General features: G+C 45.1%; 1 protein-coding gene across 2 annotated transcripts in view; it reads left to right on the forward strand.

Moving 5' to 3' along the window:
* Positions 1-13,030, forward strand: part of LOC121613572 (signal-induced proliferation-associated 1-like protein 2) — an 80,617-nt gene extending 67,587 nt beyond the window's left edge. Inside the window, exons 16-21 of one of the 2 annotated variants that reach the window (XM_041947029.1) lie at positions 1,500-1,638; positions 5,451-5,670; positions 7,077-7,208; positions 9,582-9,699; positions 10,731-10,809; positions 11,265-13,030. In XM_041947029.1, the coding sequence (XP_041802963.1) occupies positions 1,500-1,638; positions 5,451-5,670; positions 7,077-7,208; positions 9,582-9,699; positions 10,731-10,809; positions 11,265-11,411 (835 nt within the window). In that variant the 3' untranslated portion in view covers positions 11,412-13,030. Of the gene's footprint in view, positions 1-1,499; positions 1,639-5,450; positions 5,671-7,076; positions 7,209-9,581; positions 9,700-10,730; positions 10,810-11,264 lie in introns of those variants that run through there. The other variant, XM_041947030.1, reaches the window with a different exon arrangement.
* The last annotated feature ends 3,355 nt before the right edge of the window (positions 13,031-16,385 follow it).

Below are 16,385 nucleotides of genomic sequence, written 5' to 3' on the forward strand. Positions count from 1 at the left end.
GTTAGCCTTCCTTCTCAAAATGCTGTCTGAGCGTTCAAGGTACACAGTCAGTCAAAGTCAACCTCGTGGCCCTAGTCTGACCCAGCCAGCTCCCCCACATATCCCTACACTTCTTTGTCCTGGACCACCATCCCAGTCGTCTCTCTTAGCACGTCTATAATGTGAATCCTGCCATGGGGCACATTGCTGAGAGCGGAGGACAACCAGCTGTGCGTCAGTGGCTGTGACATTTCTGCTATATCTCCTACAGAATCCCACTGCTGTGTACTGTCCACCAACATGTCCTCCTGTTAGACCCTCATCCAGCACACTCTCTGAACTTCTGTAGTTATGTTTCCATTCATTTCTGGCAAATAAAAATATGAATCATTCCATGTTTCTGTCAGTTACCGAGAGGCAAGAGCATCAAGCAAAATCACATATAGAATTGAGTACAAGTAACTCTGGTATATCTGATATTCATGCTACATCACATGTAATCATAGATCAATCTTGAGAGCTAAGTCAGAGCCCCCCCACCCCCCCAGTATACCTACCGAATTAATGCTGTACTTTTTCCTGGATTCAGCCTTCAAAATAAAGCAATTGCTTTTGAACCAGAGATGTCATGGATCAGTCCGAATGCATCTGGCAATCACACACGGACGTTTGCAAGGCCCGTCTATGTATTTAGGACTTGGTTGCCATGGTGCCAAAAGCTTTAAACAGGGCAGCTCCCAGCTCTAGTGCCTCTAGGTAACCATCACAGCCAACTGTCCCAACGTCTCACCATGTAGCATATCGTATCCCCCTGCGGCAATATAACAGCCTGCCAACAGCACTCAGTGTGTCATGCTCACAGGCTGCTCACTTAAAGCAGAGGTCTCACAGCCACACAACTTCACTAGCCAGGTCACATCCTCCCTTCGCTGCACCCCCCTCTATACCCACAGCACCCTCAAAATCATGTAAATGTTTTCTGAGAATACCCCACTGAGAACCACCACCACCAAAACAAAACATGTCACCTCTTATGGGTCCTTCTCCAACCTTGTCTAATAGCTCTCATGTCTTCCTCTGTTGTTGTTGTCTGACTCGTCCAGCTGTGCTCACACTCCCTTTGAGTCCCTGGTTTGCACTTGTCTCTAGATGTAATTTCTGTCAAAAATTCTCTTTTTTTCCCCTTTCCTCTACCTCTCAGCGTGCTTGGCTGCAGTCTTCACAGTCTCTTTAATCATGGGGTTGGCAGAGTAAGATCGAACAGGGTGGGATTGGAAATAAATTCCTTCCCTAGTTCCCCTCTCCAACCCCCGTTACCCTCACCTCACTAGCATGTAGCAGGGAGGCACCTGATGTTGGCATGCTAAGATGGATCCACCTGAAGCCTGTGTATGATATGACATTATTTTCTAAACAGCTGGACCCAAGCTGTAATGGCCCAAGGCCTCCCCTTGCAGCTTGTAGCTTGTATGCCCCGTCTGATGAGCTCTGCTCTTCTGTGCCCTCTGTATCGTCTATAGGCAGCTGTACGCACAGGAGGCTGCCTGCCGGCTCCAGGCCGCTGAACGGGATGGAAAATCACTGCAGAGACTGTCCAAAGAAGAATACCTTAAAATGATGCTGCCCGACAGCCCTCCAGGAGAAGACAGGACACGGAAGGTGAGGTCAATGTGGCTGGTTTACCAACTAATCTCTAAATTACATGATAATTGAACAGTTGAAATTGTGAAGTAATGTTGATTGCATGGTTATATTACATTATATACATTCCAAGGATCTACTGCAAACCCTAAGGTTATTTTATCATGCTGACCAACAGGCGTAGTACATACAAGGCCAGTATCAGAGCAGATGACCTCTTGCTGGGAAGCAACTAAAAGCAGGACAAACATGTACTGCCTTATCAGCTGGCCCTGCTGCTGAGCAACACAGCTGATAGGGCTTGTCTTTCCCGACACAAGATCCTTTCAGTCCCTGTTGAGCGGCACAGAGTGTTTGGCTAATTTAATTTATAGCGGGAGTCTGGGTTTGCTCAGTCGGGATGTCATGGATTCAAGGCAGGGAGTTGCAGAGAGTGCGTCGATGTTTGATGTTCCCGGGTCCTGCAGACTCTATTAATTGCATCTTCAGTTCCCCCTGCGCCATCCCCCACCACTCATCCCCCATCCATTATCTACCAGGAAGAGACCCTGGAGACATACAAATCAGTTATTTTTGGATGCTGCTCAATTCTAATATAAATGCACTTCATCCCCAGAGATGACAGGCTTGTCCTCTGGCACAGGCAGGCCTTGCCCCTCACATGAAGTACCTCAGTGCAGTGAATAGTTTGTCTTCCTGTCGTACACTGGGCTTGCACTGTATATATATAGTGTAGTGCTGAAAAGAGAACCAGGAAGCATCAGTGCCTGTCTAAAATGAAAGCAGGTGTATCAGGCCCGCACTGTGATTTCCCTTCATTTGATGCTATTTGTTTCCCACAGAGATGGAAAGCGCAGTAACCAGTACAAAGGTGCACAGTGCTGCTTGTCGAATTCAAAGAGAAGTACAGTCTTTGTTGTAATCTCACTCTCCAGTCTGATTCAGTGTGATAATACAGTGTGTGGAAAAGCAATCTGGGAGAGAGATGCATGAGGGACGGCACAGAGCCAGATACTCCAACCATATACTGTACACATCTGATCCCAATGAACACATACTGTTCTTTTCAGGGAGCGGCTTCTCTGGGACTGCATGTTTTCAATCATAAGCTGGCACGTAAAGGAATCAAATTACAATAATGACAATGTTGGAAACATCATTGATGTATTTCTAATTTCATACAGTCTGACTTGTTAAATCTGTAATGTGATTAAACAGAGTCTGCAGTAAAGGTTAATTCATGTGTCACTTCCGGTAGTCACCCGATGCCATTGTGTGGGTGAGCAGGTGCAGAGAGATTTTCCTTGCCAGCCGTCGTGTCCGCTGGGACGCCCTTCCACAGACAGGCAGACTATTGTGTGGCTGACGTAAAGGAAAGGCCGTTCACAGCTTGTTCTCCCACAACGTTCCTCTTTTGAACCTCCTGTGGGAAAGAAAAAGGCATCTGAATAGGTGGTTGTCCAACACATCCTCCCAAGTGGCATGTCAAAGGCTTACAAAGCTGCTTGTTGTCTTTGTTCAGTGTGGGCACTGAGGAAAAAAGTCAGGGAAATCAGGAAAAATCTAGGTGGATTCAGTGCTGCTGAGGCTGATAAGAACGTTGCTGCTCTACAAAAGAATTCAAACACATTGCAGCCCAAATCATGTTGCCAGCTGAGGTGGATTTAGACACACTGAAATAGTCCATAATCTTGCAGGTTTGATTTCTACAATATTTTCTGCATATTGTGCACAGCAGGTTCAGCTAACCAATGCCAAGATGTGTTCAGAGAGCCTGGTTTGATGCTGTAGATGTAATAAATAGATGGCTTATGAAAAAACATTAAGCCCTGTTGCAAATGGTTTCATTTGCCGTGACTCCATTTATTGGAGTTCTAAGGCTGTGCTATTTTTGCTTTATATGAGAGAGCAGAAAATCCTTTTTAAAGTTGTTTTGATGAGCGAGAACCTTATGGGGTCTAATCTTGTAAAGTTAGGTGGGAAAACTTGCAATAAGAGACAACCTTGTTAAGTTTAAAGCCTCTGAGATGTTCTTCAGAGGCAGTATGTTTGCTGCTTTGAATTCCAGTATATATCTCATATTTAAAGACTTACTAGATGTTTGTTAAATTCTCACGATGGGATTTGTGGGGAATCCGTCTTTGAAATTGAGATGGTTGGGTGTTGGCTTGTGGGGATATCAGTCTAGTGTTGGTTACAGCTGGGAAGCCAAAGGCAGACATTTACCCATCTGGCCAACTGCCCCGCATATCATTTGTGGCTACTTTTGATGTCACTCCTGCAATATTTATGTAAGCTAAAAGGGACAGTGATGGATTGGATTGGCTTTTGTGGTTTTGTGTGTTTAAACAGGAGATCCTCTGACAAAATTCTGGCCACAGTCACGAAACTCAAGTATCCCAGCAGCGGTACTCATCCTTCTCTGTGCACAGAGGACATCCCCTCAGGGATGTCACTGCTTTTCAAACCCTCGCAAGCTTTGTGATTGTTCACCCTGACCTCGTGTTGCCTTTTGACCTCTGCAATGCCTTGCATCAGCCTCTTTAAGTCATGAGATTCTCTGCAATACAAGTACTATTCTAGAGAGTACACACAAAGCAGCAAACACACTTTATGTAAGTACATTATACCCACCGCTTCACTGAACTGTGTTCATTGGGTCTTTGTCTGGTTTGTAAACAAGCACACAAAAGAAAATGTGTACTTAGTTTATTTAAATATGATGAGTTTTTAATAGAGTCCTGCATTTAATGGGCTCATACAGTAGCTCTGCTGTTCTCTATTTATCTGTATTGACAATCCCTAGATAATAGCTCATTTGGAGCTTAATTAAAGGAGATTTCTGGCATTTTTAGCCTGGCCTATTTCCCATAGATGTGGTCACTTTGACTCTATGGGTCATGCTAAATTTACACTCACCACCTCTGTTGTAGAGATTAATGGAAACGAGGACTTCCACAAAACGATATATATCAAGGAAAGCTGTGCGAGCCTCCCCACAAAAATGCCATTATGACTTTGTGCATAGGGATCTACATCTGGGTCAACTTGCTGGCTAACCTAACTGCAATAATTGCACTATTATACTACTAATTACATTTGAAGGAATACAAAGTCGCAGTCTAAACACAGTCTGTCATCATAGTCAAATGACTCATGATTGTCCTTATGGTCCCCAAGATAATCTGCCATCGCATTTAGTTTTCTGAGCTTCCTTAGAAGACAGTAAAGTTGCAGTGACAGTCAGCCCTGCACATATAGCAGGGTGGTTTGGTCACCTGGAGAGTTGAGCTGGCTGTAGATGGCTCTTCAAGGGGTTGTGTTTACTTTCAGGCAGACTTAGAGACAAACGTGCAGCTTGCCCTGATGTACGTTGTTTTGCACATTCCTCCTTTGCCCAAATGGAGGCGGTGAGTACAAAGTTATTATGACCCATAGAGCCACAATGGCCATATTTAGTCCACTCTGCTTCTATGGTTTCTCACATTAGGCTCAGTGACTATTGGCTGCCTTAGCGCTGTGACCTCTGTCACCACCTCCACAAGCCCTGTCCCCTGTTTTTCCCCACTTGCCAGACACTCTCCAGCTGTGCTCAATCCATCTGCATTTTCCTGAGAGCAAAGACTGTAATTGATTCCTGACACTGCACCCCGATGTTCCCTCCTTACCCACCCCGCTGCCTGCGCTTGTAAACCTGCTGTGCAGAGGAAATTCAAAGCACAGGGAAGGTGCAGAGAGGGGGCCATGGCTGGGGGTTTGGAGGTCATTCAGCTCATTCATTTGCATTGTTGTGACTATGTCTTGACAAATAGTTCCCCTTCTTTTCTCAGGTGTCAGCAGTGGGAAGCTTGTCACCGAGGCGCTCCCTATACCGGACGCTATCAGACGAGAGTGTGTGTAGTAACCGTAAGGGTTCGTCCTACGCCAGCTCGCACAGCTCCATGCTGGACCAAGCCATGCCTAACGACATCCTATTCAGCACCACCCCACCTTACCACAGCACGCTGCCTCCACGTATGATCCACAACCAGGGGGCATCCAACCTAAGGAGTGAGTACAGACAGTGAGAAATGTGTGCAATACCTCACCAAGGGTACTGCAGAAAAGCTGCTGTAAAGAAAACAAACAGACCTCAGCACTGTCTTATTAAAATACCTCCCAGAGGCAGGGTGGCTGATGTAGACGTTCTCTGCATGTTGCTCTTGGATTATCATTCTTCTTCTCTGGCATCAGATAAGAGCCAGGATATAGGTACTTGTTTGAAGAGCCACTTGTGTCCTACCAATATCATTAGCACAACTGGTACACACTCCAGCAACACTCCTCAATACAGCCAACTAATTGGAACTGGGTGAGGCGGCATGCAACTTGCAAGGGGCCTGCCGCTCCATCTGCATTAAGCAGACACCTGTCACTTCTGGCTAGTATTCCCCTTTCTACTGTTCACCCAGCATCCACTGAATATGCATTAGTGATGAGAGGTGTGATGTGTCCTGCCTGCGCTGCTGCAGGTCCTTAAGATCTGTGACATGAACATGCCTATTTTCCCATCAGGAGTGTCACAGTGGCTGTCATACATTATTTTTCATTCACTCATAAGTCCCTGCCTGCCTTCCCTCTCTGTCCCTCCTGTCTCATTTCCATACCGTTCCTCATCCGTCTCCGGCTGCCGTCGTTAGATAGAAAATGGCTTTTGGAAAGATGTTTCTCTCTTTAGCCTCTTCTGCTGTCAACCTGATGGATTCGCGATTGTTGTGAAGGATAGTTGAGAAGGCGAGCTCTCTTCTTCCCTTACTGAAACAGTCCAATTTTGTAAACAGTGAATCACTCGAGCTCTAAGATGCGGGGTAAATTGAAAGGAGAGTGTCAGCATCACCTCAAGCTCTCTCTGTCTCTTCTCTGCTTCTCCACTCATGCTTTTCTAAATGCCTCTCTGCAGAATGGGAGCTTGTTTATTGCATTCCCTGTCTTTCAGGGCTGACGGGGAGGGAGGGTGCACGAGACAGAGGGGAGGGAAAGGAGATATTGATTGAAACATGAAGACATTCACTTTGACAAGTCATTTATCGCCCCTCAGACAGCGCCTTGCGAGTGCTATGCAGAGATGGCGGTTTGCTGTCACATATTTACCAAACTTTTCTTTGCAAAGTTAAACTGTTTGAAACCTTCAAGAGGATTTGTTATTTCGGTGCATCCAGGTTAGAATTGGACTCAGGTACAGGTATGACTGGACAGGAGCTACTTCACATAGCATAGACTCAAGGCTGGAGTTGTGTCATCCCTTTAGTCAGCGATGACTAGTTTGAATAAACCCCTGCCTTCCCCTCTCTACGCCCCTCCATTCCTCTCCCAACCCCTCTTGTCTGCTCTGATTCAAACTGATGGGCGACTCAGAGATTAGCCCTAAACTCACGCCAGGCCTAGACACTGATCAGAGTGCCTGCCTGTCTCTGCAGATGAGTTTTGGTTCTCTGACGGCTCCTTGGCGGAAAGGTCCAAGTTCAGCGACCCGGGCCTCATGCCCCTCCCAGACACTGCCTCGGGCCTGGACTGGTCTCACCTGGTTGACGCAGCACGAGCCTTTGAAGGTAACCAGCCTAGCTGAAGCTGCTGGCACCTCGTGTAACCTCCCCCCTTCTCCTGGCTGCTTAGCGTGTGTTTGTGTGTGTGTGTGTGTGTTTGTGTGTCATTAATCTGCAAGTGCTAGCTCGCTTGCATGTGCAGGTTTGTGTGCGCTTTGTGTTTGCGTTTCTTCTACTACTATGACTCCGGGAATCCTTTTGCTTTTTGCACCTCTGCTCTGAGCCCCAGTGTGATTCCCATCAAACACTGTCACTTGGCAAAATAAGCCATCATTTCTCGGTGCAATTTTGAAACCCAAATTTTAAACCAGCAAGTCGTCACTCAGGGAGAGTTGTTACAGCGATACCTTTTACCATTAAGCTGTTGGGTTGATAGTTTGGGGTAATTTCAGCTCCTCTCTTGGCTTTTTGTCCATTAAGTCTGAATTTGGTCCACTGGAAGATGTTGGATTTTGTCTTCTTCACATTGATGACAGTCATCTGGTCCAAAGCGACAGATTCTCTCCATAGAAATCGTCATTTTTCAGGTGGAATGTTTCTTATAATCTGTCTGAATGGCTGCTTTGGGGTATTTGTGTTTTTTGGTGGCCACTGAAGTGATTTAGGAATGACAGTATGTTGTCTTTCCAGACAACATGGGTGATGCGTTCCTGTCAAAGCTAAAATCTGTCTTTTCACTCGGTCACAACCTCTTTTTAAGTTGATTAGCATTGACACGTTTCAGCCACTCCATGGTCAGCATCATCACTTCTCCATTTTTTCCCCCAGTTTAAGTACTTTTTTGACCGCTCTCATACCAGCGTATCTCCCATTCATCATGGAAACAGTAACATGCCATGAGTTTTTTTTCCCTCACTTGAACTCTGTCTGACCCCGAGACCAATGAGCAGGCAATCTAGCATGTGACCATTCATTTGTCATAATTAATGAATACTCTGTAGAGTTTCTTTGATACGTTTTCTGCTGCATTGCCTGCAGCACATAATTTAACGAGAGTGGAATCAGTGGAGATGATGCAGAGTCTGACTGGCAGCAAGAAGGCAGTTGTCACGGCAGCCTGGCTGGCCCAGAAAAAAGCTGTGTAAACTGGAACCTTGTTGCCGAGCAGAAAGTGGCTCCAGGCTGCCATTGTGCCATGTATGTTTAACCAGCTCTGGTTAGAGCCGGGGCAGAAAGAGGTTGCCAGATATGTAAAGTGTTTATAGTATTCATAACCTTGGTCATGTAAATCCTGAGAGACTGCTCGTATTCATGATGCAAAAAGACAGTTTGAATTGGCTCGCGGCATCCACAAACACACTGTGGCCCCCTGACTTTTGAAAATAGAAGCAGATTGAATAAAAATTGTGCTTTGGTAAATCTCAGCAACAAAAGGCTTTTGGTGCAATCTCTGAAAGCTCTCTTTGTCAACTACTGGACATGTTTTTAATATTCCATCACAAATAAGTACGACACTCTGAGCTCACTCACATAGATTGTCGTGTTTTCTCTTCAGCGTAATCTGGTTTTGTTTGATTTTCAGCCGTTGGTCCAGTAAATCTGGGCACCGGGTCACACAAAAATGACAAGCTGCTTTTCTGCGCCCGTCACTGCTTTCCTAGAAGTCTTTAATCTGTCTGATGCAGCCATCGAATACGAAGAAAATGTTAATTCATATGTAAATTAAAGCTTGGTCTCCCTTTCCTGCCTCGTCTGAACAACCAACTCCAGGCTCGATCATCTTTTGTCTTGGAGTGGATTAGCTTTCATTTGGGGGGCTAAATTAATGGAAGGGTTTCCTTAATCTTTGCTATGAATATGCAGATCCCTCTATCTTTAGTCTCAGACCAAGGGCTTGAGAGAGAGAGTGGTTTCTAAAGGAGAAGAGCATTGCGCCTCAAAACTGAGCAGTCCCCAAGTGTGACATGCCACGTATGGGTTTTCCATGGGGCTTTGAGCAAGCTTAACGGCCTGATATGGTAAAACAAGCATGACTGGTGCCTTACAGCTCTTTGGGATCCAGCCCATTATGAGCCAAACAGCTGTCAGAGGAAGCTCAGAGGGGCGAGGGCACCGGAGCAACACCCAGGGGACTGACTTCATCTGTGATAGTCAAGAAATGCTCTGTTTAAAACCTTGTTCCTTATTGTCTGGTTATAGATCGCTCAGTATGGGAGGGTCTCCTTTGGTGGCTTTGCAGCAGCGCTTATACCAGAACCACTCATTCATACAAAGCATGAATGAATCACCCCGTCCTGTCAGGAATGTGTGCATGCGAGTGTGTTGTTCTGCTCTGTTTTAGTTGCACGTTGACACCATGAAGGGCACTGCTGAACACATTTCCTGTTTTTGATGTTAAGGGCAGATTATGACCTGTTACGTCACCTGTTCTGTCTCCAGACCAGCGCGTGGCGTCTTTCTGCACCATGACGGACATGCAGCGGGCAGAGGCTCTGCAGATCTCCAGAGAGCTGACCAGACGAGTGGTGGAGGCCGAGGGAGCAGCACTGGAAGCAGAGTAGGCTTTACCGACGAACACAGACACACCAACGCTCCTGTAGCAAGCAAAAAACTGACTGTTTTCAAAAACCCGGACATCAGCGATTGCCCAATCATAGCTTAGTAACCATAACCAGGCACAGCAAGCCTGTCAAGCTTTGGATTTCTCCACATGATGAAGTGGTGTGCATGAGGTTCTAATAAGAGTCATACTCAGTATCTCAAGAGTTTTGAAGGCGGTGTCTTTTTTCTTACCTTTACAAAACAGTCATGAGCCAAAGTATGAGGATTGAAATAAACAGCATGTTGATCTGCTCTAACATCAGCTGCGTGCCAGCTACTACCTACAACAATAGCTGAGTGTTATATCCAAAGGCAAGGGGGATGTAATAGCGAACTACTGTATACTGATATATGAGGTTATAGGTAATGTTAGAAAAGGAGCCAAGCTGTTTAGAGTATATCAGGGTGTAGTAACATTGGTGGCACTGTCCTGCTTTTTATGTGGTTTGGAAACATTTACACTCCAGAATCTACATGTGTCCATGTCAGGGTGTTTGAGAGTATTTGCCGGTTATTCTCGACCTCAAGCCTTTTTTGCCCAATTATATTTTGGGGCTAGGGCTAACTAGCTCTATACTGCAATACACCAACAATGCTGCTCCTACACTTCCGGACCCCCTTAGTCTTCAGCCTCAGTCTGTTAGCATAATGTCGAGTAGGTTACCATCATATTTACCTTTTACAGGCCTGTTGTGTTAACACAAATCATCTGGAGACACTAAAAAGCCAGCTGGCTATGGAGATTTCAACTAACTGATTTCGTTTTAGGATAAGCATTACCACACACACGCTAGCTAAAGCTGCTAAAATCCATTAGCAGCCTCTGTTTGAAATGCCCATTGTTTTAAAAAATTCCTAGAAAGCTTAACAGGCGTAGCAACAGTAACTAAGAGGAGCAGACTTGGCTAATTGTCCATTAACAGTTTCTTTGTGATAAATTAGTCTTTTTTGAGTCTTAACAACATCCTATATTGTGTCCCCCAACAGCAGCTCCCCGTCCACACTAACTGGCAAAGTCAACCAGTTGGAGGTGATCCTTCGGCAGCTGCAGCATGACCTCAGAAAGGTAAGTCCGCACACATCAAACTCATTTCTTGATTATGTTTTTGGCAGGTTTTCGCTTTCAAACAGCGTGTCAGCAAACAGTGTGTGTCTGTGTCACCCAGCTCAGGAGAATAGACATTGAGTAATGGGCGCCCTGAGGTCCATGTAATACAAACTCGTCCACTTAATTCAATATCCTGCTTCCTTTCATGATTGTTTCCCAGCCCAACATTTCCCCACGTCCACTAATGTGCTTAAAATGGAGAGAGGAAATGCACTTTTATCAGAACGGAGAGAAGGCTGCTTTGCCGTCTTAATGCCTCCCATTTACACAGCGCTGACGAAAGACGGATGTTCTTGTAATAGCAGGGCTTTTATCAGCCTCTTGTGTATCCATTTATTTTTGCCTCATGTCCTGGTGTTGATTATGTGTGTGTGTGTGTGTGTGTGTGTGTGTTTGTGTGTGTGTGTGTTCAGGAGAAAGAGGATAAGGCGATGTTGCAGGAGGAGGTGCAACACCTGAGACAGGACAACATGCGACTGCAGGAGGAGAGCCAGACGGCGGCGGCTCAGCTCAGGAAGTTCACAGAGTGGTTCTTTCACACCATTGACAAGAAACCCTGAGAGAGAGAGAGAGACCCGCAGAAAGAGAGAGGACGAGAGAGCAAGACGGCCTTCACTCCTCCTGGGCACCCACTCAACTCCTACTTAAGACTCCCAGATGATCCACAGGCAAAACAAACTTTCGAACAAACCATTACCGGCCCCCAGCGTAATCAAGACTCTTTAAAAAGCCCCTGCTTAGGAGACTATAGTGCAGCCCTGTGTGGAGAGACTTAAAACCCTGATCTGGACCTTAGTTTTGGGATCCTCTTCTGTCTGAAGCGCAGGGCTGTTTCTAACGTTAACGGTTTCTCCATCCTGGCAAACGAGACTCTTGGGAAATCTGCCCATCTCCGGTGCTGGAGAGGAATTGAGAAAGGCAACCCCCGGGGGCCCCGCCTGAGTCCCTGGGATCTTCTTACAGTAGTGGAATGTAAAGCTCATTTACTGTAGTCAACATATAATCTACCTACGTATGTCCCGCCAGTCTACTGTACTGTATACTCAGCTGTACTGTATCATACTGCGCACACTGTCACACAGCTGTTTCTGTGCCGGCCTTCACGGACACAGGAAAGTAGAGAGGGTGAGGCGAGGAGGGGAGGAATGTACTGGACGTAATGAAGTGGTACTTACTGTCTGCTTGCACCAAGGGGAATCCACATGTGGTGGTCTTGAAACATACAGTCGGGCCGGGGAGGGGGGCAGGGAATGAATGTAGCTCAACTGAGACCCTTTTATTTCTGGATTCCTGGTTCCAAAAGTCACAAAGGTTTCAAGGTTTGGTGTTCTGGGCCATTTTTCTTTTTCAATGAATTCCACTTTTTCTTTTCCTCAGTGTTGTAATGTAGGGTCACATGGCAGTAATTTTGTTGTTTAAAGGTGCTTTCCCTACACACGTTTGTCAGTAGTTTCCATTCACTGTCACAATGTCCTAGCAATAACAAAGTGGTAGTTACGAAACTGTGTTTGAAAAATAAAAAAAAGTTAGCACAAACGTGAAGAGTTCCTGTCGAGAAGCAGTTGTACTTGACATGTATTTATAAAACAGGAAGAGACTGTGCCTAAAACTCTTGGTTGTAAATGGATTGTTTCTCTTTGCTTTTAATTCTCTTTTATAAACACATGCCTTGTCTGTGGCTCACTGATATGAAATTGTGTGTGTGAATGTGTGTGTGTGTATGTGTGCGTGCGTGTGTGTCTGTGTAGTTTATCACAGCAAAATGTGTTCTTATGCAGTGGTTTCTAGAGCATTAGAGCAAGCGCCAGTGAACCACACTTACAATGCCAAATGTGTTTATTTCTGTACATATCTGCCACAGAAGTGTCTTGTATTTAACACTATTATTTAAGCTTATTTAACCTAAAGTTGTTTATTTTATTAAGGGTATTTGTTTTTTTGTTTTTTTTTTCTGCACTAAGGAGAGATAAAGCTCTGTGTATGTTGTAAAGTGTGTAGCTTGCCAGGGCAAAAAAAAAACAACTATATATTTAAATATATAAATGATGATTTTGGAGATTCCAACATTTGGATGCTGCTAGATTACAGTTTGCTGGTTTGTATGCTTTTAAAAATGTCTCTCTCCGTAAACTGTCTCATCCCTGGTGGGACACTGGTTGCTTTATTGTTTTTTGTTTTGTTTTTTTAATAAATGTAGTTGTAAAAATAAGTGATTTTTTGTATGTTTTTATTGGCAGAATTCCTAACTAAAAGTTGTGTGTTAAAGAAGTAATTCAACATGTTGGGAAATATGAAAGGAATACTTATTTGCTTCCTTTCAGACTGTTAAATTAGATCGATACCGCTCATATAGTCCAGATCTGTTCAAAGAAATAGTTCCAGCAACTAATCACACATAATAATAATAATAATCACAGCCTTTTTGCACTTTTTGTACGAATTAAACAAGATATAATACCCGCAAATTCATACTCCACACAAGTCAGCACATCACCGGAGAAATCGCTAAATGTAGCTGCTGTTAGCCAGTTAGCTCAGCTAGCTGTGCAGCTAGTGGCCTTATTAGCTGCCTCTGCCTGTCCTGGGAGCTGAGTGTTGTTGCTGTTTACACTGTTAGCACAGGAGCTTCGAGGGTTTCAGGCCCGGGGCTGGACTCGGCAGGGAATGGACACCAGGGCCAGAGCCGGGCACAGAACCAGGCTCGGCTACCTCTCAGTGAACACAGCCAGACTGGGACCAAACACAGTCTCAGAGAATGACAGTGGCCAGTTTGATGACATAGAAAACTGCACCGACGTGATTTACTGACCAGGACTGACTCTGGGGACGACGAAGACACAGCGGGTTCAGGTGGGCGCCGAAGAGGAGGTCCCACCTCTGGAGGTCTGACCTGTACAATCAGACTATCGCCTCTTCGGGTACAAAGTGGTACTGCAAGACAGGACCTGGTTAGCTGGTTAGCATGCTTACTTCTGTAGGTATCTCAGCAACACAATACATAGAGATTATTTCTTATATCTCATATTCTGTTGATAATTTTAGATTTTGAATGTTTTACCATAAAGTTTGTTAAATCTTTAAAGGTGCTGGTAGGTGGATTGTGTTTGCATATGCTATGCTGATTGTTTGGTCTAGCTTTATATTTTTTGTGTAGACAAGAGTGACATCAATCTTCTCATCCAACTCTTAGTAAGAAAATGAATAAGCAAATTTCCAAATGCATCAACAGCAGAATCTGAATAACAAACAAAATGATGATCGAATTGTAAAAGTCACTGATATATTAAAGTCCTCAAATCTTATGGAAGCCCGTTAAAAGCATTACATTGTAAATGTAATATGTCAGCATGGGACCATAGGTGTACTGAAAAGACAAATCAAGAAGAGACTATTTTTTACAGAGGATACAGAGGACTGAGAACTTCATCACGTGGTGCAACAACAATCACCTGAAGTTCAATATCAGCAGAACCACTGAGCTAGTGGTGAACTACAATACTTAAAATATGGATGTTGATGCTACAAATTGTCAACAAGGATGCTTCTCTCACACCTACAACCCGACAGCACAGAAGAGGGATACAGTTACCACAGTCTTAAGGTGGACACCAAAGATTAGTGACAGCAATTCAACATCTGACCAAACGGTCACAATCTCTCCCTCTGTTGCTGAGTTATGGTTGAATAAAGGCCAGAAGGGTTTTTTTTGAAGAACCATGTGATCACAGTGAAGCTGACCTTTGAGCTTTGGGTTATAAAATGACACATTTGTGTTACGTTTGGTCGTAGTTTGTCAATATTTGTCATAATGCATGAATTCTTGATTTATAACCAAAAATGTGTTTAGTGAGGTCACAGCATCAAGATCTAATTATTTCATCCCTGTGTCCAAGTGGACATTTGTGCCAGATATGAAATTCCCTCCAGGCGTTCCTGAGATATCGCATTCACAACAATGGGACAGACGGGCAGACGGATGAACAGACGGATGGACGGACAACCTAAAACATAATGCCTCATGCCACAGCTGTCGCCTGCGCAGAGGCGGTCAAAGATTTCCGAGGTGAGCTCTGAGTTTGTGCTCCTTGTGGTGTGACTGATATGAACATGAAGATGGACTGAGAGCTGAGTTCCTGTCTTCATCAGCCAGCTGATACCTGTTCTCCAGCCTCAGACAAAAGACAAAGACCTCATTTTGCACAGTAACCTTGTTGAGCTCCTGCAGGTGAAAGCCAAGATAACCTTCTCTGCGAGACTTTTTCATCCTCTGTTTTGTAAACGGCAGCTGTGCTAAGACTTGCAAATGGAAACATGAAACATAATGTGTTTGTGACTTGATTCCCTGTGAGTTGGTGAGCTTTAAATAAATGACAGATGTTGCTTTCACCGCAGGGACGGCAAAGGACTCACTGAATAATTAATCATAAGCCTTTTTGGGTGCAGGTAGAAATACAATTAAATGTGTTTGCTACTTCCTGCCTAAACCTCCAGCCCAGCTGCTGCAGTGTGGTCAGCTCTATCATGTCCTCCAGGGGCTGGTGGGTATGCAGCTGCATTGAACTGTGGGTAGAGTTTTTTTTTGGATATATATTTTTTCCCCATTGGATGCACCTTTGAGGGAGATGGAACCAGCTGCAGATCTTGGATTTTTTTTTTAACCTTTGCACCACCTCTGTGTCAGCAAAGCTTGTCTGAGGTTACGAAGCAATTTCAATTAAAGTCCAACCACTTCATGAAGGAACCCGGAGGTCACATGGCCTCTCCATCAGGCCACTCCAAACTAGAGCAGCCTATAAAAATGCCTGGACGGTCATGTGTGGACGGGCTCGGGGCTTGGCCAGGAGCGGCGTGCAGTCAGATGAGGTAGTTAATCTACATGAGCGTACGCGGTGCCAGGACAGCAGATGGGAGCTCACACTGGCACAAGGCGAAAGTGTTGCCTGTTTCAGATGGAGGAGGGATCCAGGGTGTGTTGTGGAGGGGAAGATCAGGAGTTCGACCACTAAAGAGAGGTGCCAAACGACTTTGGCATCAGGGAAATCTGGAGAAGTGTCCGTGGACAGAGGCCGGGCCAGCAGCAGAGAGTGAAAATGGAAAACGAGCTGCAGCAAAAATATGCATGGGACTGATCTCACACTAGAATGACATGTTGGCATTTTATTAGCCTCGCAAAATATGCTGACAGGCAGTAAAGTTAGATGCAATCCAGTAGGTTGAAAGTCTACTCTAACCAGATGGAAGCGCTTATACCATATTGATTTCTGATATTCGACCGTGTCAGCACTTCAAGAAATAAACGTTAGCATTTCTTCTCCGCTCGGGAGTGACCGTCATCCACCGCTGCACAGATTTGGTGCTCATCACACATAATAGCATGTGACTGGGACGCAGTTGTCCTGCTTCCACGGTCCCACAGCAGATGCTCCCCTGCTGTGAGTGCCACCCTGGTCGGGATCACGTTACCCAGAATAGGGTTCAGTGTGCCCAGAGCACAGCTGGCACAGCTGAGAGGGAGGGGGATCTCTATCGACTGC

The sequence above is a fragment of the Chelmon rostratus genome, chromosome 11 (genome assembly GCF_017976325.1).
Source record: "Chelmon rostratus isolate fCheRos1 chromosome 11, fCheRos1.pri, whole genome shotgun sequence".
Taxonomy (NCBI): domain Eukaryota; kingdom Metazoa; phylum Chordata; class Actinopteri; order Chaetodontiformes; family Chaetodontidae; genus Chelmon; species Chelmon rostratus.